At 39.1% G+C, this 20,591-nt stretch overlaps 2 protein-coding genes across 8 annotated transcripts in view; both read left to right on the plus strand.

The window, feature by feature from the left end:
- astn1 (astrotactin 1) overlaps positions 1-20,591 on the plus strand; it is a 246,091-nt gene that overhangs the window by 163,004 nt on the left and 62,496 nt on the right. For all 7 annotated transcript variants that reach the window (XM_079612600.1, XM_079612595.1, XM_079612594.1 and 4 more), the window contains 2 exons: positions 13,414-13,518; positions 15,632-15,820. In XM_079612600.1, coding sequence (XP_079468726.1) covers positions 13,414-13,518; positions 15,632-15,820 — 294 coding nt within the window. The remainder of the gene's footprint in view (positions 1-13,413; positions 13,519-15,631; positions 15,821-20,591) is intronic.
- Positions 3,565-7,748, plus strand: LOC306998320 (uncharacterized protein; the record flags this gene model as incomplete). Its single annotated transcript, XM_079612285.1, has 2 exons — positions 3,565-3,980; positions 4,740-7,748. The coding sequence occupies exon 2, from the start codon at positions 4,854-4,856 to the stop codon at positions 7,746-7,748; it is 2,895 nt and encodes a 964-aa protein (XP_079468411.1). The 5' UTR covers positions 3,565-3,980; positions 4,740-4,853.

Consider the following 20,591-nt stretch of genomic DNA (forward strand, 5'->3'; position numbering starts at 1 on the left):
ACTACATTCAAGAATAAAAAGGTGTTAAAAGCTCACCTTTAATTATATCTCCAGTTAAGCATTAACTTTTAACATCTCAACAAAAAAAACATGGAAGATTCCATGTCTGACACTATTTTCATCTTGGGTAATACTTTTTTCAGAAGATTTTGACAGATATTTAATTCTCTGCTTTTAAGTAGAAAGCACACAGAGCCTCGCTGTGGATGTTTAATTGCTATATAATGTCAGAATATATAATTTTTTCATCTTTGTTTATTTATTGTTTATGCATTTCAACGACAGCATGTTGTGTGAGTTGTTGTTTGTTTAGTCTGCTGCATCTGTCACTTATTAATATACAAATGTGAAATTTCTGTCTACCGTAACGCTGCAGTTGTCGAACGCCAAGAAAATTATACCCTTCTCTAATTGTTCAGTTCAAATTCAAAATGAATTGGAGGTTGAAACCGCTTTGTCTGTTCCACACGTCTTCTCTGTAATTGAGAAAGCGTTCTTTACAATCTGACTTTTGACTTTCTATACATTACATGGCCCCATTTGTAGAGAAAAAAAATATTGTGCAGTTGCTAAGGCAATGTGACGTTTTGTCCCTCCTATTATACCAGCTTGTGTTACAAACAGAGTTGAGCAGTTAACAAACGTCACTGATAAGTATTCTATAATTATGCAACTGGATCCAGTTATGCGTGAACATTGTAAATAATGTGCAAACTTAAAACGAACATGTCTGATGCTAATTGCCTCTCCTAATGAATAAATACTCTTTTTTGCATTTTTTTGTGGATGGAATTAGGCGTATACAGTACACGCGTATACACACATTTATTTGAACCATCTACACAACTTATGTGGTTTTACTATATCCACTTCTAAAATGTTTTAGACAACAGTAGTGTGGAATTAATCAATAATTTCAGTTGAGAACAGAACTCAAAGTGGCATACACAGAGAGAGAGAAAAAGAAGCCTCATTAAAATTCAATTTTGGGCGTAGTCCTCAATGGTAATCACATTTGGGGTTTAATTTATTCTTTGACACTGATTAATTGCATAGAATTGCTGGAGCCATTTCCTGCTGTAAACGTCAATTAATTAGCCGACAACATTAGATGTGATAATTAATACAGTGGGTGCCACAGCATGGGCCCTGGATCCTTCACGGGTGGCCCTTCAGATGCCTGTGGCCGATGCAAACACCCCAATTTCGGGATCTACGGGGATCTGGAGGTACAAGGGCAATGAGTTGAATGAAAGAAGGAACTTATGTACATAGGTTCCTGTCTAGGTAAGGATGTGGACAGCAGCGGTGGTGACAAACATCCGTTCTCCCTGTGGTCTTGCTGGTTTGGCGAACCCTTGTTAATCACTGGCATCAGTCTGAGTGGCAGAGATTCATTCTGGAGCACATAGTCCCTCTCCCAAAGCCCCTCTCAATTAAAATGGCAGCATATGGCCCAGTGACCAGTAAAGCACAGAGGCTGCTATCTGCTCTGATGTCTGGAGATTCTGATATGACGTCCCTCAGTATGGCTGAGAGGGAAAGTGTGTCACCTTGATCTTTTAAGAAGTGTCCGCGTCTCCTTGAGTGTCTATATTTAGAATAGAACGATCCTCTTGATGGATAGTGTCCTGTTGGCCAAATTGTTTGCAGTGTTAATTTGTTTGCATGACTTTTTGACTCAATTACAGGATGCACTCAGATGTGTGCTTCCTTCATGTATGTTAATTTAAAGTTCGGTAAATGTCAGTAAGACAAATTATGTCTTAAATGTCACAAATGAGCTTTAATAACCAAAAACATTTGAATATACTCGCGTTTTCACATGTTTACACCTCACAGCATCATTGAAAGCACGCAATAACAGCCTGCAAACTGTCATTTCATTTCACATGTGTGCTTGTGCTGCTGAAAATGTGATATCTTGGTGTCTTTTTAATTTAAAAGAAAGTGAAAGTTCTAAAATAATTTCTCACATCCATGGTTTAATGAGTTGTCTGACTTGAATGAAAAATGGGATTTGTAATTCTTACATTTTTTTTATTTTTACACAAAGAAGGTGTTAAAGGTGAAGCGTGGAAGTTTAGTGTTAAAATACTTCCTCCTATCCCAGCATGATTTGCAGAGACAGCTAAGCAATTAACTGTTTTTTAGGTTAAATTACTCAAAAGTATACTGTAAAATGCTGGCAGAGTTTGTTACAGTGAAATAATTTGAAAGCACCACAGAGTCACCGTTTTTTACTGTAATACATATAAAATTAGCAAAACAGTAATCTGTACATGTACAGTATTCATCTCTAAACGTCACGGCCTAGACGCCACGGTTCGGTGCATACAGTCAGACGACGAATACAGTCAGTCACAGACGATCCACACTCCAATCCATAAGGGGGCGCACATGGTACTGCAATGCTATTTGATAATCGCCACAACAGGAAAAATAGCAAAGAAAAGACAATCTACGCACCAACCTAAAACAAGGGCCCAAAACAAGTAAAGAAAGTTTAATCTTGCGTCCTATTGTACCGCACTCGTATCAAACCGTGGCAGTGACTTCTTGAATCTGATTGGCTGAGAGGTCTTTGCAGCCATGCGATATTCTACCAGTATTACCACAGAAACTGTTTCTCCGTTTCTTTCATTTTTCAAAGCTAGTGTCATGGTGAACGAGCAAATCCACCATCATTTTACAAATTCTATTGTTTTTTAGGATTTTTAAGCAAGAATGTAGTTTTTAAACTTCAAATATGGGGTTTATTCATAAAGATAGCGCCTATTTGAAAAATTGCTTCAACGTTTTTGGAGATGTGAGCTCCAGGATGTCAGCAGCCATTAAGCGCTCATGTACCCCGCCGAGAACAGCCAGTACTTCTGGAATTTGCCGCTGGCCCTGTAATGGTTAAACATGATATATAATTTGTTTTGTTTTTTGTATATCTAATAGGCAATTTGTGGTCTCATTAATCTATTATTTGTTCCAGAGCAAATAGTTAATTTCAACTTTAATGCTGTATCAGAGTTCTTCCTTTGTACTTTTGACTGAATTTGACAGTGCAGATATTTCATGTGTTCTAGCTCAAGTAAACCTTGTGCAACTAATGAAGCCCTTGATTAGTTTCATCAGGTATGCTTGAAGCAACACCTGTGTTACATCCAGCGATTGTCTGTATTTCTTCTGTTCTATATTTTCGTGTCTTGTTGTTATCCTAGGTCAGTTCCTGTGCTTAATTGATGGGGTGTGCCGGCGCGCGAGGCGTGTCCCAGCTGATGGCATAAAGAGGACTTGGGTGTGGCGTGAGAAGGCGCGGGAGAGACCAGCTGTGTTTTGTGTTTGAATGGTTGATCCGTGGTTATGTAACCTTTGGAGCAAACAAATAAATCCTTGGACATTTGTTTGCCGAACTTTCTCCTGCCTTATTTGTTACTATATGAGAGCCAGTAGTAACAAAGTGGGGGCTCGTCTAAACACAATTTTTGCGCCGGTATAATCTATTGTAATCGGAGGCTGATGGGACGCTCGCTCGCGTGTCTTCGTCATTAAATCGGGCGTTGTTTTTTTTTTGGCGATTGCAAGTAATGTGAACAGAGGAAAAAAACTGTGCGGTTGGACACTGACTAAACCTAAACGTTATGGTGACTTGTGCGTTTCTGGGACTAAAATGAATGTTTGTTGTCTTGTTGGAGGTAATCCGAGGCTACACGGGAATATTGGACATGCGGGTAAGTTCAGCGATATGTATTTAATTAATTAGCCATAACCTTTCTTTTTGTGCTTACATTGTAGGCTGCGTGTTTTTGGGTCGTGTGGTTTTTTGTTTTTGAACTGGTCTGTGGCTAGAGCATTGGTCTCGGGGGCACTACCGAGGAATTGGAGAAATCGCCAGATTACTGGTTGTTTAGCCACTCCTGCGGGCTTGGTGTTTAATCCATCCCACCGCAGGCCTGTTTGAAGATCCGCGTCTAGTTAATGTGTGTGGGGTACTTTTTGTAAGCTTAAGAGAAATGGTTATGTGGTTTTGAAAATATCGCTGGCCTACCCGGCTCATGTTTATTTTATTCAGATCATACAGACTGTAATAAGAAACGTTGATTTGAGTTCTTAATAATACGGTCTGCATTGTTTGAAGGATGGCGTCTTTGGTAAAAACCTTTGTAGAGAAACCATCGAAGGTTTTGTTAAATGCATTGACAAAAGAACAATTAATAGAACTTGCTGATCATTATAAAATAGAGCTTACAAGTAAGCGATATAAAAAAGAGATAAAAAAAATAGTGACTGAAGCCTTGTGCGCTAAAGGTTTACTGATAGCGTCTGCCGATGCATCTGAAGATGATGATGATGAAATAGGTTCTCCGCCTTTAGGTCATGCTGAAAACTTAACCTTTGCTGAACAAAAAGAATTGTTACTCTTACAATTAGAAAATCGTAAGTTAGAACATCAAATGCATATGGACAGGTTGCGTCTAAACGAACAAAATGAACGTGCGAAACGAGCACTAGAGCAGCAAAAGCTTGAACTTGAAGCTGAACGTTTGGATCTAATAAAACAAGGGAGAATGCCTGGTTTAGGAGATTCGAAGTTCGATATCTCCACTAGTTTACGGCTTCTTCCCTCATTTAATGAGAAGGATGTAGACACTTTTTTTCTGTTGTTTGAAAGGGTTGCAGACGCGCAGGGTTGGTCTGATATACATCGCGCTCTTATGCTGCAGTGCACTCTTACGGGGAGAGCACAGAGAGCGTTCTCCGCTCTCAGTGTGGATGATGCGAAAGACTACGAAATCATAAAGACGTCAGTTTTAAAATCATTTGAGTTAATTCCCGAAGCCTACCGGCAGCGATTCAGAGGTATGCGAAGACGTTTTGATCAAACCAATGTGGAGTTTGCGAGAGACTTGCGGTTACAATACCAACGCTGGTGCGTCGCCTCTAATGTTCAAACAGTTGATAACATGACAGACTTAATAGTCTTGGAACAATTTAAAAACACATTGCCAGAGCGAGTTGCGATATATATTGCTGAAAAGCAGGCAACAAACGAGGCAGATGCTGCCGTGTTGGTAGATGAATACGAACTAACGCATAAAGCTCATTATGGCGAACGAGGGCATTCAGTAAGTGGACAAAGAGACGCGTTTTTTTTTCGTAATAAAACTCCAAACGTCAATCCTATACCAGTAAATCAGGATCGCTCAAGTGTAACGGTTGATGCAGAGCAAATTTGCCGTTATTGCCAAGGGAAAGGTCATTGGAAAGGGAACTGTCCAGTGCTGAAGTCGAAAGCTAAAGCTCGTTTTTCGTTTGTGAAACCTGCTGCTTTGGCTGTGTCGCCTGGTAATTCAGATGTTGTGCTTAGTAAACTGAAGCCTAATTATCTTCCGTTTATTTCAGATGGGTTTGTTTCACTACTTGGCAATAAGGAGAAGTTTCCTGTAAAAATCTTGCGTGATACAGGAGCATCAGAGTCCTTTATTTTGGAGTCCGTGTTGCCGTTTTCTTCTTCTTCAAGCTCCGGGAGGTCACTTTTGGTGAGAGGTATTGATCTTAGTACTTTAGAAGTCCCTTTACATAAGGTTGTGCTCTACTCTGAGTTGGTAGAGGGGGAAGTTGAGTTGGGTGTACGCCCGGCCCTCCCTGTTGATGGGGTGTCTGTTATATTAGGGAATAATCTGGCTGGGGGCCGTGTTTGGCAGACTAGTCCTATTCCTGTGGTGACTGATTCTCCTCAGCTAGGGAATGAATCTGATGATGGTTTTAGAGAATTTCCTCAGGTGGTTGCCGCTTGTGCGGTGACTCGTGCTGCTAGTCGTGCTGACGCGGAGGACCTGGAGGTTAAGGCTGCTGCAGGAAAAATTAGCTTTGCTTTAACAGATTTTCCTTTGACTCTTTCTCAAGAAGAGGTAGTCAAGGAACAGCATACAGATCAATCTCTGTCTTCGTTGTTTGAGCGAGCTGTTCCTGCTGACTGTTTTGAGAGTGTGGATCATGGTTATGGTGTTCTTGATGGCCTGCTAGTGAGGAAATGGACACCCGCTACAAACATTTCACTGGGGGAACCATGGGTTCAGGTTGTTGTGCCTGTCACCATTCGACAGCTGGTGTTAAAGACTGCTCATGACATGTTGGGGCATTTAGGGGTGAGAAAGACGTATGATCGTATTATGCGTCATTTCTATTGGCCAAAATTAAAGAAAGAAGTTGCGGCCTACATTAAAACCTGCCACATTTGCCAGATGACTGGAAAGCCCAATCAGGTTATAAAGCCTGCACCTCTGCATCCAATACCTGTTGTAGCTGGTCCTTTTGAACATTTGCAGTTGGACTGTGTAGGGCCATTAGTTGGTGCTAAATCTGGGTCTAGGTATTTGCTGACCGTAATGTGTCAGGTAACCCGTTATCCTGCTGCCTACCCACTACGCTCTATTACTACCAGGGCCATTGTAAGGGCTCTTACGCAGTTTTTTTCTATATTTGGTATACCAAAAGTTGTCCAGACTGACCAGGGCTCAAATTTTATGTCTCGTGTTTTTGCTCAGGTCTTACGCCAGCTTCATATTAAACACAACAAAGCCTCGGCTTACCATCCTCAGAGTCAAGGTGTTCTTGAACGTTTTCACCAGACACTGAAATCGCTTCTCCGTGCATATTGCATGGAGTTGGGACGTGACTGGGAGGAAGGTTTGCCATGGCTGTTGCTTGCCTCTAGGGAAGTCGTTCAAGAGAGTACAGGGTTCAGTCCTAATGATTTGGTGTTTGGCCATTCTGTACGTGGACCTTTGGCTGTCCTAAAAGATGGTTTGGACCTCAAAGAACCTACAAAAGCCTTGTGTGATTATGTCAATGGTTTTAGGAGACGTCTTTATGAGGCGGGGAGGTTGGCCCGTGAGAAGTTAACAAACACTCAGTTTAAAATGAAGGAGCAGTATGATAAGCGAACGGAGCGTCGTGTTTTGGTAGTCGGTGATAAGGTGTTGGCTCTTTTGCCGGTTGTGTCATCTCCTTTCCAGGCAAAGTTTTCTGGACCATATACGGTTGTCAAGAAGGTTTCAGATGTTAATTATGTAATTGCCACTCCGGACAGAAGGAAGAGTACTCAGTTGTGTCACCTTAACCTGCTTAAGCCATATCACGAACGTTCAGATTCATTTAAGAGTAAAACTGTTGCACAGCCAGTAGCTCTAAGTGATGCTAGTTTGTCTCCTGGTTTTTCTCTTGTTCCTTCGGTGGCAGCGCAGGAGCAAGAGGAGATCAGAACTCCAGATGATGGGGTTTTGCGTGCGCGTTTGCACAATTCTGAGACATTGATACAACTTCCACAGTTGCTGCAGCACTTGTCTGGGGACAAGTGCGCTGAGATAATTGAGTTAATTAATGATTTTCCAACTCTCTTCTCAGATACTCCGACTCAGACGCATCTCTTGAAACATGATATAGATGTTGGTGAGGCTTCTCCAATTAGGCAGCGGTTTTATCGTGCTTCTCAAGAGAAGCGGAAGTACATCGACACAGAGGTAGAGTACCTTCTCGACAGTGGGCTGGCTGAACCTTCTGCATCGCCCTGGGCATCACCATGCCTTCTGGTTAACAAGCCAGATGGTACCTTCAGGTTTTGCACCGATTATCGGAAACTTAATGTGGTCACAAAGCCAGATAGTTTTCCCTTACCTCGTATAGAGGATTGTGTAGACCAGGTTGGTGCCGCGACATTTGTGAGTAAATTTGACCTCCTTAAGGGCTACTGGTAGGTGCCCTTGACTGACCGGGCAAGAGAGGTGTCCAGTTTTATCACTTCGCAAGGGTTGTTCTCGTATAGGGTAATGAGTTTTGGGTTGCGAAATGCTCCTGCCACCTTCCAGCGACTGATGAACACCGTGGTCGCTGGTCTAGAGGGTTGTGCTGTGTACTTGGACGATGTGGTGGTCTTTAGTAACAGTTGGGGTGAACACTTGGACTCTATTAGAGCTCTGTTCCAACGCCTTGCCCAGGCTAACTTAACTATCAATCTCGCAAAGTGTGAGTTTGCGAGGGCGACGGTAACTTACCTGGGAAAGGTGGTGGGCCAAGGACAAGTGTGTCCCATTCGTGCTAAGATTTTAGCCATAGATCAGTATCCGTCACCTACAAATAAAAAGGAGTTGATGAGGTTTTTGGGTATGGCAGGGTTTTATCGTTGTTTCTGCCCAAATTTCTCTTCTGTTGTTGCTCCGCTGACTGATTTACTTAAGTCCGGTGTTAAGTATAGCTGGACACCGGTTTGCCAGTCTTCCTTTGATGCCGTTAAAGCTCTCTTAACCTCTTCTCCTGTCCTTGTAGCACCGCAGTTGAACCAGGCGTTCAAGCTGCAAGTGGACGCTAGTCAGGTTGGAGTTGGAGCTGTTTTGCTCCAAGAAGATGAACACGGTGTTGATCGTCCGGTTTCGTTTTTTTCTCGAAAGTTTCTTTCTTATCAGGCAAATTATTCTGTCATTGAGAAAGAGGCTTTGGCGTTAATCTGGGCGCTTCAACATTTTGATGTATATGTAGCTGGTGCCTTTTCTCTGGTGGTCTTCTGTGACCATAATCCGTTAACGTTCTTGCACTCACTTCAGAATCCAAATCAGCGCCTAATGAGATGGGCTCTTTTTCTGCAACCATACCATTTGGACATTCGTCACATTAAAGGCACGGATAATGTGATTGCAGATGCCTTATCTCGTGCTCCCGCTGCTTAATGTTTTGCTGTTGTTACCCTATGTCTTCTTTCCTGTCTCTTCTGTCATTCCAGGGCCCGGAATTACAGAAGTTGGACAGTTGTGAGTTGCGTCTGAATAGAGGGGTTACAAAATTTGTATATAGTATCGTGTTTTTGTATACATCTTTTGAATGTGTTGCACATTTTTCTGCACTAAATGTTCACTCCTAATACCAGGTTACTACGTTTCCTGTAGTGTTATGCACATGGTGGTTGTGGTGTAGCAATGCCTCCAAGACCCGTTTTTTAAGGGGGGGGGTGTTACATCCAGCGATTGTCTGTATTTCTTCTGTTCTATATTTTCGTGTCTTGTTGTTATCCTAGGTCAGTTCCTGTGCTTAATTGATGGGGTGTGCCGGCGCGCGAGGCGTGTCCCAGCTGATGGCATAAAGAGGACTTGGGTGTGGCGTGAGAAGGCGCGGGAGAGACCAGCTGTGTTTTGTGTTTGAATGGTTGATCCGTGGTTATGTAACCTTTGGAGCAAACAAATAAATCCTTGGACATTTGTTTGCCGAACTTTCTCCTGCCTTATTTGTTACTATATGAGAGCCAGTAGTAACAACCTGTTTTGCAGATTTGTTCTGTTGTGATGGATTATATTCAGGGGGTTGAATAATTTTGAGACTGCAGGAGTCATTAAAAGTTAGCCTGGTTCTACCAGACTCTCGTACATTTAATTTGTACAGAGAGTCTGGCCTCTCTCCATTGACAAGCGTTAACTTCCTTGAGGGCGGGTACTCTGTTGAAGTTTAAAACTATTGGATCTGCCCAGAGCCACTTTGGATCTGCCATAACCAATCGCTAACGTTTGGTCGTGACGTATGACGACTCAAACTAGCGCACAACCTCAGCGTCATCTTTCTTAGCCACTCCCTCTGTTCGCCGTTTGGACCGATAAAAAATTGACTGGAGAAAACCCAAGAATACACCACAATCCCAGACGTAGTACTGAAGGAAAATGAAAAGTGAGCGGAAGTACGTAGGAGGGTGGAGCCAGGCTAATTAAAAGTTGCATTTTCAGACGAATTTGGGGAAACCACTTGAGAATTTTTTTTTTTTAGCTATTTAAATTTAATTTAATTAGTTAATTGCAAACAGCTGACTGCTAAAATGTTGTTGGTCCTGTATTTCCTGGGGAATAAATTATCTGAGGTTACTCTTAAAAATGACTTGTTTCTGTAAATTAATGTAGGTTGATTCACTCATATTACACTCATTTTTGTATTCACTTTATTAACATGTTACCATGGTTTTTTTTTTTTTGTAGGAATTCTGTGTTTATAGTCTTATCAGTGTGCTGAGATTGAGTCAGCTTCACTGCTTTATTAAACCTCTATTAGATACGCCTGTTGCAGTTTTAGGTGCGTCCCAATGTTCAATCATTTCACCTGTTGTCATCCGTTCATCCGCTCATCCAAGAGTGAACTTGGGGTACAGCTATTAATGGGGTTTCATGAGCAATATGATATCTGCTACCAGTGGTTGTCACTATAATCTCCCAGCGAGAGGATTTTAAACAGGGAGATTCTCCCACGCTATCATGAGTTATGGGCTATCGCCCCACTGTTTAGTGTAGAGAGCAAACAATTTGATATTAGGATATCTCTTGTCTTGTCTCTTTGATATATGTCTGATAGTGTGCATGTGTGTCTGAGTACATTTGTTCAGCCCTCGTAAACAAATGTATAGTATGTATTTATTTAAGGCTTGTTTTTTTGTGCTCACTTTCATATTCAAATGGTATGTGGGCCTTGATTGTCTGCCTACATGCCTGATCATTCCTCGCTAATGATGCCACCACCCAAAGGCACGCGGCAGAATGGCAAAGATGACTACAGCCTCTGAACTTGTGTTTGTTATGTGAAGTTCAGTCATATTAATCATTCTGTCAGACAATGAGAGCAAGGCGCCCATGGGGTAAAAATGAGACATGGCCCTCTGAAGCCGAGGGTTTTAGCAGAGTAAAAAGAAAAGAGGGGCTGTGCATTTGACGCTTGTTATTATTTATCCAAACTCTGACGTGCGCCGCACTGACACTGCCGCACTCTACAGGGGCACGCACTGTTTCTCTTTTAGATAGTTTTAAGTGGAAACTGCACAAGGTGAGGATAGTGCAAGAGCAGCGCATTTAGAAGCTTATTCATCACATTTGTGCTCTGTGTCAGAAAGCCGTCTGCCCCAGAGAGCAGGGGAGCATGTGGATTGTGAGGTGTTATGTTCCACACGAATTGGGCTCTTTGTTCAACTGTGTAAGTGAGTCAATTTCGTGTGTTTACAACAATACACCAATAATTATCAAAAAAGAAGCTTATTATAAATAATTGATAACTCAAATTAAGACTTTATTTTTGCGTGCGTGCGTGCGTGCGTGCGTGCGTGCGTGTGTGTGTGTTTATGTTGGGATGGTTGATTTGCTCCCCATTATTTTAAATAACACATGATTTAACAAGATTCTTCTGAAATCATTCTAACATGCTGATTTTCAGTATTCTTTGATGAACAGAAAGATTAATAGAAAAGTATTTATTAGAAACATTTTTTTAACACGTAAAAGTCTTCACTGTCACTTTTTCTACTTTTGATCAATTTTGTATGCATCCTTGATGAAAATAAAAAGTAATAAGATGTGCATGGAATAAATATATATAGGCTATATTAATAAGCCAGCACAATATCATGGACATCTATATATACTTATAGCTAGCTAACTGATTACCTTGACATGTTAGCATATTGCTAACTGATTACCTTGACATTTTAGTCGGTGTATGAATGAGTGAGAGAATGGGTGAATGTGAGGCAATATTGTAAAGCGCTTTGGTGGCCATTGGGTCTGTGAAAGCGCTATATAAATGCAGTCCATTTACCATTTTTTTATATTAGCATATTGCTAATAGATTAGCATGCTAACCTACACGGTTTTATTTCAGATGTTTATATGACCTTACACTTTGTCAGGTTATTGAGTATGTTAGCATGCACATGTAAACGCACTCATTGTCTGACTTTCCCATTAAGAATCTGAGAATGTCCCGCTCATTAAGATGCAGTGCTTTTGTCCCCAGAACCGGTGCTTGTTTTATAATGAGATCCTTCCTATCAACAGCTTACAGATATAATGAATTCCTTGTTTCTGCAAATCCATCATTGGTATGTTAGCACTGGTCTATAATGATTCGGCGTAGTAAATCCATAATGTCAAGAGGAATTAATTTTTACAGACAGAACAGAATGGTTATGGTTTTAAAGATACGGCGGATCAAGTTTAGAAAGGAATTTGCTCTAATGCCCAACCAGAATTTTGCAGACCAGATATGCTTTGATTCTGTGCGATCAGCCCGATGTGCTACTGTATATATTAAGGTGGGGTTAAATTGAAACATGGCTGTGTATTCCCTAGATGTCAAGGCACGGCTGACAGTTGCTGTAGGAGACGAGATGATTGATTACACCGCCCGCTCAACATATGGCGATATGTGGGATTCTAGCTCACAGGGTAACCACGGGTAGAAAAGTGATGCCTCATATGTTAAAAAAAGAGTTGGAAGATAAATGAAGAATGCCACAATGGATTTAATTTACACAAATCTGCTGAGCTGCTCTGTCTTCTATTAATAGTACTATTATCCTCTATGGTAAGAATTTTCTAGGAATCACTGTAATCTTCTGACATAACCATGGATGAAATTTTATTTTCATACTAAAAAATAAATCCAGCAATATTGTAATAATACGGACGATGTGCACGAAAAAATAAGTCAAAGTGCCCGTATCAACGAGTTTCCCCGTAAACGCAGTCAGAGAAAGAAAACAGATTTATACATATGCATTCGTGTTAAAGGGACAGCAACCCAATATACCTGCAGCTGTTTGTGTCACCAAAGTTAATCAAACAGCAAAAGAGAAAGAGAAAATCACTTTTGTAGCTCATGATAACCGTATAAATTATATGAATCATATTTAATGTATACAGTGAATGCAGTGTTATTTTACATTTGATTATTCAATGTCTGTAACTTAATACAGTTAATTTACCTGAAAAACATAAAGCACTGCTTTATTTCACTTGTATTTTTTTTCTATTGTATTTATATATGCTTGTAATTTGTTTATTATTTTTTTGTGCAGGGGCACTAGGCCTACCCTACAAAATTACCCCAATCATCTTAGAATGATTAATTCTTTACAAAAAGAGCTACTCAAATCATCAGGTGAGATTGTTTTCAGGAAGGAGTAGTAAAGCAAGAAGAAGTGCTAGATAGAATTTAATTTTATTCTATGTGCCTATAGTGATGGGCCGTGGATGGCATGGGTTGGTGGCAATGTAAGTATCTGGATATTTGCCGCGGGGCGAGGGCTTCGATTACCTCTCTCTTTTTTGACCATACATGTGTTTGCATTTTGTGGGCTTTAGTCCATCTGTTAACTTTTAGGCTATTTATATGCTTGTGCACTCATAAAAGTACACAAAAACACAGATAAATGCATTTGAAACTTTCAATCTTTTTTTTCTAATACAACAAGCCCAAAATATTGACGAACAAATGGGCAATCTCTTCTATATATCACTCCCCAACTTACTGTTCGAGATCCATGAACTCGTCAATTGCTTTTGGTCTTAAATTGGATCTTATATGATCTTATATCTATGATTGTTTCTCGCCCTCTGTATATTTTAGGAATGGTAAACTACAGTGAGGTTACAGGTTACCCACTGGTTCAGCACTGGAAGCTACGATCCATTATGTACCATGTGAAGCTCAATCAGTGGACCCTCTCCCAAGGTAAAACACCCTCACTCTTCATCCATTTATTTATATTGATCAAGTATTTACTACAAGCTTACAGTACATTCTGTGGTTAGGAAGAGGTTTCAGGCAAACTGGCCATAACTTTTTTTGGTCTGATAGAATGAGTGTGATCTCACTATGGAGCCCTCACTGTGACAGATCAGTTGTGCTGGGTGGGTAGTGAAGCAAAACTCAATACCAACAAATATGGCTGCCTGGTGTGAAAAAGGCAGTTATCAGTGCTTTGTTGATCCCAGATGGCGCGTTTGTTTAAAAGCGGGGGACTTAAAGGAACACTCCACTTTTTTTGGAAATAGGCTCATTTCCAACTCCCCTAGAGATAAACAGTTGAGTTTTACCGTTTTCTAATCTATTCAGCCAATCTCCGGGTCTGGTGGTAGCACTTTTAGCATAGCTTAGCATAGATCATTAAATCTGATTAGACCATTAGCATCTCTCTCAAAAAAAGGACCAACGACTTTAGATATTTTTCCTATTTAAAACGTGACTCTTCTGTAGTTACAGCGTGTACTAAGACCGACAGAAAATAAAAACTTGTGATTTTCTAGGCCAATATGACTAGGAACTATACTCTCATTCCTGCGTAATAATCAAGGAACTGTGCTGCCGTACCAGCAGGGCAATGATATTACAAACTTAGTGCTGGTCACGTTGGAAGTTACCGAGCTGGGGACTATTTTCAGGCGCTGCGTAATATCATTGCGCCTGCTGGTACGGCAGCACAGTTTCTTGATTATTACTACTAATCAGATTCAATTATCTATGCTAAGCTATGCTAAAAGTGCTACCGCCAGACACGGAGATTGGCTGAATGGATTCGAAAATGGTAAAACTCAACTGTTTAACTGGGGAGTTGGAAAATGTTCCTTTAAAGCTGAAGTCAGTTTTTTTTTACTATCCAGTTTGAGAACATTCATAATTTTTTCCCATTCTGTGACACTAGTGGTGCAGAAATTACACAATTTGGCATCAAAGAAGACAAAAAGCAACCTTCAAAGATGGATAAAGTTGGCATTGTTTTTGGCACTTTAGTTTTATTTTGGCCTCATATTTTCACTGCGAGGGCATTTGCTTCATTTGTTTAAGGAACACTGTATATTTAATGAGCAGATGTCAGATCCCAAGTGCAGTTCTAAAAGAATACTCTGTATTAATGAATGGGCTGAATGGCCTTTAAAATTTGATTTCCTTGCTCTTATTGCTTGCACCAGTTCCCCTCTCTTCTCTTCTCATCCCATTACCATTAAAGGATTCATTTTTCATATGACTGAAAAGTGGGGTTTTTGCATTTTAAATTCAGATTTTTACCACTTTTTTTACCCTGCCTTTTCTGCATTTTATCACTTAAGGTGATTTTGCAATCCTGGGCATGAAGGTTGTGAGAGAAAGCTGAATATGGCAAATGCCTTATTTTCCCAAAAATATTGGCCAACATTTGTCATTCAGTTATTGAGCTGAAATATTGGACCATTCTTCGAATACCCACATTAAACACTTCTATTAAATGAATAACATGTTTTGTTAACTTGCAAACCACTGAATTATGCTGTCTACCAAACTTTTCAGAGGTCTTCAATACTTTTGCAAAAGTGTGTGCAAACAAGTACTTTATATTCTAAAGTGCCGCAGGGAAATTTCAATTCTATTACTAAAAGCTTACATTTAATGTGTAAATTATGTGTTGAGAAAAGCAGTACAAGATTTTAAAAGGTCAGACATCAACCTACACAAAAGCACTCAATACATCTACAGGCCTTGTTGTTTATTCTTCCTTTGTTTCCCCAGATAGCATTTCACTCAGCACACTGACAGATCATGTTTTCACTCTTTCTCTTCCCACATTCTTTGCTTTGTCATTTTAACTGCACTGTAGTATGTGTAACTGTATTAAAAATCACCATTTGGCAATAATGCTTTGAATACTTCAAGCATTTTGTTTTGTAATCTTCATCACAGCTCAATTCATTTGGAATATTTTCTCTTGTTTGGTCTATTGTGCAGCTTCTGCTTTTAATTGAGATGTGAAATTGAATTTAAAGTTTAATGCGATTCTCTGAAGCCTCCTTCTTTTACCTTTCTACTTCAGCTTTCAGTTCAGCAATTCATTCACTGGATGGGGCTACCCTGCGCAGTGACTTTGTGTCCATTTTAAAAGAGTTTGGCAACCATTTTATCCAGGAGGCAGTGTATGGCTTTGAGGAATCCTGTACCATATGGTATCCCAACAAACAAGTCCAACGTCAGCTGTGGTTGGAATATCAGGATATCAGCAAAGGTAAGCTAAACAAATATATTCATTTAAAAGATTTCATTTTCTGGTTTAGATTATATTATTCATATTGCATCTCATTCGCTTATAATGAATGGTTCATACTGTGCAAATTATTTTATGTTATATTTTTAATTGTAAGACTAATTGTAAAGTTATTTATTTATTTATTTATTTATTTATAACAAGTAACCCAACCTACAATATGCATTATCAAATTGTTCATGTTCTTTATGTAATGTTTGAGTTAGTTCTAAATGTCATCCTAAATGTTTTCTGCATGAAGACGCATTGTTTTTATGGTTTAGGATGCACCTTTTTATTTTATGAGATAAACCTTTACATTTGTTGTGGTGATAAACAGAGCAAAAATATTTTTCCTATCCATAAATTATGCTAAAAACGAATCAAATAATAATACTGGAACAGTCTTTAAAAAAAAGGGGAAAAAAAGACTATTGTCTAAATATGCAGATACCGGTAGTAGTTTGGCCCAGTGTACCCAAATTATGGTTTTGTCAGAATAAACTCCATTTAGGAGAGGATGTGGACAGGAGCTGAGGAAGTAAAACTCAACACAGCCCATGGGAGGTTGGTCACATCTGTTCAGCCAATAAAAGGGGGCAAGGGCAGATGTGAGAAGGCTGGCTGGCTGGCTAAAGCTGAATGCAGGCCAGCACTGCTCCGTACTCAGGAGGCCCCTGGGCTCACCTAGTTTTTATGCTTCAGCTCCACTCAGCTGAGCCCATATATATGTACAAGGTCAGTTAGGACGGAACTTATTTGGAGAGACAACAGAAGTGTGACGTTAACAGACAAAGCACCTTTGGAGATGGGCTAGACGGTCTGTAGAGTGAAGGTTTTAGGTTTCTATGCTTATGTCTGGTATAACGACAACGTGCCCTTGGGCATTCATGAAATAGCAGTGGTGTGAACATGAAAAAAATGCATTGTGATACACAGCCATTTCTTCGGAAACCGGGAAATAAGCACTAAGGTCATCCTACAAGGCATGCTAGAGGCCTCGAACTGTACTCTTCTATTCTTGATGAAAACACAAGGTAACGGGGATGAGAACAAGGTGAATGACAACTAAATGAAAGCTGTGGGTGCTCTGCAGTGTGATAATCACCCAGTCATTGGGGAAGTGTCTTTTGTTGGGAGTTAGAAAATCTATATCCGAGGTGTCAGTGAGTACTCCATTGTTCTGCTAAAAGCTTTTTGTGGTACTAATGGCCATGTGGTAACAGTAATGATCCTGCTAAAAAAAGACTAATATAGTTGATCAAATTTGTAGAGTCAAAAGTCACTCAGAAGAAGAGATTTTTAGATGAACTCAAAAATTTTCTTCCAATACCAAATTATGTGAGCTGCGCAATACGCTTATTTTATTTATTTATTTATTTAATTATGTGTTTTTTTAATTCATGAAGACAAAAAAAAACACTGGACATTTTCTGGAAAAAGTCTAGGTGCTTAAGCCACAAAACTTTCACAGTCAAGGCAAAAAAAAAAAAAAAAGTTAGATTAAAAAACAGCTTTACTGAGGAATGGCAAACGTTTCAGTCACAACATTACCTTCTTCAGTGACTTAATAATATGCAGAGACAATTGCAATAAGATTTTCTTCTCAGTTGTGCTTTGAATGTGATTTTTGGTTGTCTGATGTGTCACTACTAAACTTCTTAACAACTGTACCTTAACCAGCAAGACTAGCTCACCAGACTAGTTTCACCAGCTCAGCACTATAACAAACATATACCAGCCTGGACAAGAATGGAAATGTATGTTGGTCTTTTCAGCTGGGGGAACAAGTTATGCATTAATGTTGCTCTAATTTATCATTTAGCTGACAATTTATGCAAAGCAACTTTGGATAGTACGCTTATTATTACACTGGAGCAACCTGAGGTTAAGTGCCTTGCTCAAGGGTACAATGGTGATAGTTCAGAGATCACACATTGTGGGATTTGATCGTTCCTACAAATAAGTTGGGGGGAAAAAACTACACACTGTTATAATATTCCCATTTATTTAGCAATAAATCATGAGGCACATATCCAAACAACATCCAAACATTGTATAAAATACATTTAACCACTAATTAGGCTATCATAAAAAGGGCAAGTGGCAATTAGTTGCACTTCATGTTTACATGTGTTAAACTGGCAATAAAGGACACATACATGTTACACCCCATCCATCATAACAAACTAGGACGTTTTCCAGCTAAACACACTGGAAGCCAGGAAATGTACATACAACTTTTTTTCTCTCTATTTTATACATGTCTATATTGCTGATGATTTTTTTTGTTTGTTTGTTTTGTTTTTGCTTTTGTTGGTTAACATCCTGGTACAATACAAGTTGGATGATTGATGTGCTGTATGCAAAAACTCCTCAAACACCTTAAAACCACCGTATTTGCACAGGTTTTTGCATACTGCATGTACAACAACAACAACAACATAAGAGGAAGTAAATGATTGCTAAATGTTCATTTTTGGGTGCACAATTCTTTTCTAAATTGAAAAAAAAAAGTTGACCCTAAACACTGGCACATCTTCAGCTCAATTTCTTTTCTTCATGATGTCTTCAATGAATTATATTCAATCACCCTGCTAATGTGCATGACCTTGTTTTAAGAGCTGATTTATCTTTAGAACCAATCTACTCGCTTTCTGCCATCCATCCCATCCGGTAATTATGAGTGCGTTTAATGCTCTCAATATAACTTAACATTCAAATATAATTCATTTTGTCTTCCAAACTCAGGTAAAGTGTTTAAGATCAAAGATATCACCACGTTGTCTATTTGATAAAAAGTCCTTCTGGACACAATCTGTACTTAGAGACAGTATACAAAAATGACAGATAACCTTGTGTATTTATGGTACATATTGAGTACATGTTCCCTTTAAAGGGATAGTTCTCACTACAATAAAAGTTATCTCATCATTTACTCACCTTCATGTTGTTCCAAACCTGTATGACTTATTTGTTTATTTGGAACATGAAAGAAGATATTCGAAAAAGATCTTAGAGGTGTTTTTTTGTTTGTTTGTTTGTTTTTTACAATGTCAATGGGGTCCAATGTTGTTTTGGGTGTTTTTCAAAATTAATTATTCTGAGTTCTACAGTAATGGTATAAATGATGACAGAGTTTGTTTTGATGGATGGATGTTAAAAAATGTTATGTCATCTTATTTGTGGTTAAAGGTAAAATAATATTTGGTAGCAATAAGGTTTCATTAGTTAACTAATTTAGTTAACTTGACCTACAGTATGAATGAACATACTTCTACAGCATTTATTAATCTTAGTTTATGTTAATTTCAACATTTACTAATACATGATTAAAATAAAAGACTGTATTTGTTATAACATTAGTTAATGCACTGTGAACAGTGAACAACTGTATTTTTTAAACTAACATTAACAAAGATTAATAAATAATGTAACAATTGTATTGCTCATTGTTAGTTCATGTTAGTTAATACATTAGTAATGTTAACAAATGAGCCTTTATTGTAAAGTGTTACCAAATATTTGCGTGTTAATGAGTGACTGATGAAGATACACTGGATTGAGATCTTGCACAATAATAATAATAATAATAATGATAATGTAATATCATAGTAGCATACAGATTTATTTCTGTAAGTTATGTTTTGTGATGCAGTGTAAGTGTTGTTGGATGTGCGTAAACCTTTCAGCATTTATTTGTACTACCTAAAGCCTTTTAGTTACCAGCCCAATTCTACACCACCATTGACTGTTTGTCAATTTGCAAGTAGCACAAATCCTGCAAATGTAAATTGACGGACATTTTAAATGCTTATATTTTTGTTGAAATGCAGACATTCAAAGCCTTCCACCTTCACACTGGTAGCTTTGGAATCTTAGATAAAGTCAGATAAATAATGGCCCTCCTATAGCTGCTGTTTCGGCCTAATAACTCGAATCAACCACGTTGCCTTCTTCCCAAGGACGCCACCTTGCAATACACAAAAATGTTCGCTCTATGACGGATGGTTTTAAATCAGTTTCCCTGCCTACTTGAAAACTCCATTATTCTTCATTTTGCCAGCCTCTGACGTAGACATGCTACCATGACGTTAAATGTAGAGCTGAAGCCAGCATTTCTGCCCTCATTTTTTTATAAAAAAATTTTTTTTTCAATTTATATCATTCAATGACATTTACACGTGTGCCACAAATAAGTGGAGATCTGCGATCTTGACCCTCCGAGTCCATGCAACTGACTCTGAGAATGCAGGTGCATCCATACGCTGGGTGTTAGGCAGCTGCTTGTGGACTGCTGTGAGAATGAGAACAGACACAGGGCAGGGTTTTAATACCCCCTGTGACTCAGTTAAAGGTCCTGCTCTTTGGATATGGATAATGAGCTCTCCGGAGACTCTGGTAAACCATATTGCCCCAAATAGCACAAACCTTCCGCAACTGAAGTGTGCCACCTAATCATTTTTGAATGTTTAGGGGGAAATGTCTACCACACAGCTTATGAATATTCACAAATTGGCTGAAGGATATTAAAATATTGGAATGATGCCTCAGCAAAAAAAAATTATGTGAAACACACTAATTGGTATTTCATTTGGGAATGTCAAACATTTATGAAAGGCTTTGAGTTACTGTTTTTGTTTTATTTTATTTTCAGTAAAGAAAATCCCTGATTAATTGGTTTGTTTATGATTATTTTTTACTATTTTTTGAGAGAGTGTTTATGTGTATGGTTATCATTCATTTTGCTTTG

The sequence above is a fragment of the Phoxinus phoxinus genome, assembly GCF_949152265.1.
Source record: "Phoxinus phoxinus genome assembly, chromosome: 5".
NCBI classification, from domain to species: domain Eukaryota; kingdom Metazoa; phylum Chordata; class Actinopteri; order Cypriniformes; family Leuciscidae; genus Phoxinus; species Phoxinus phoxinus.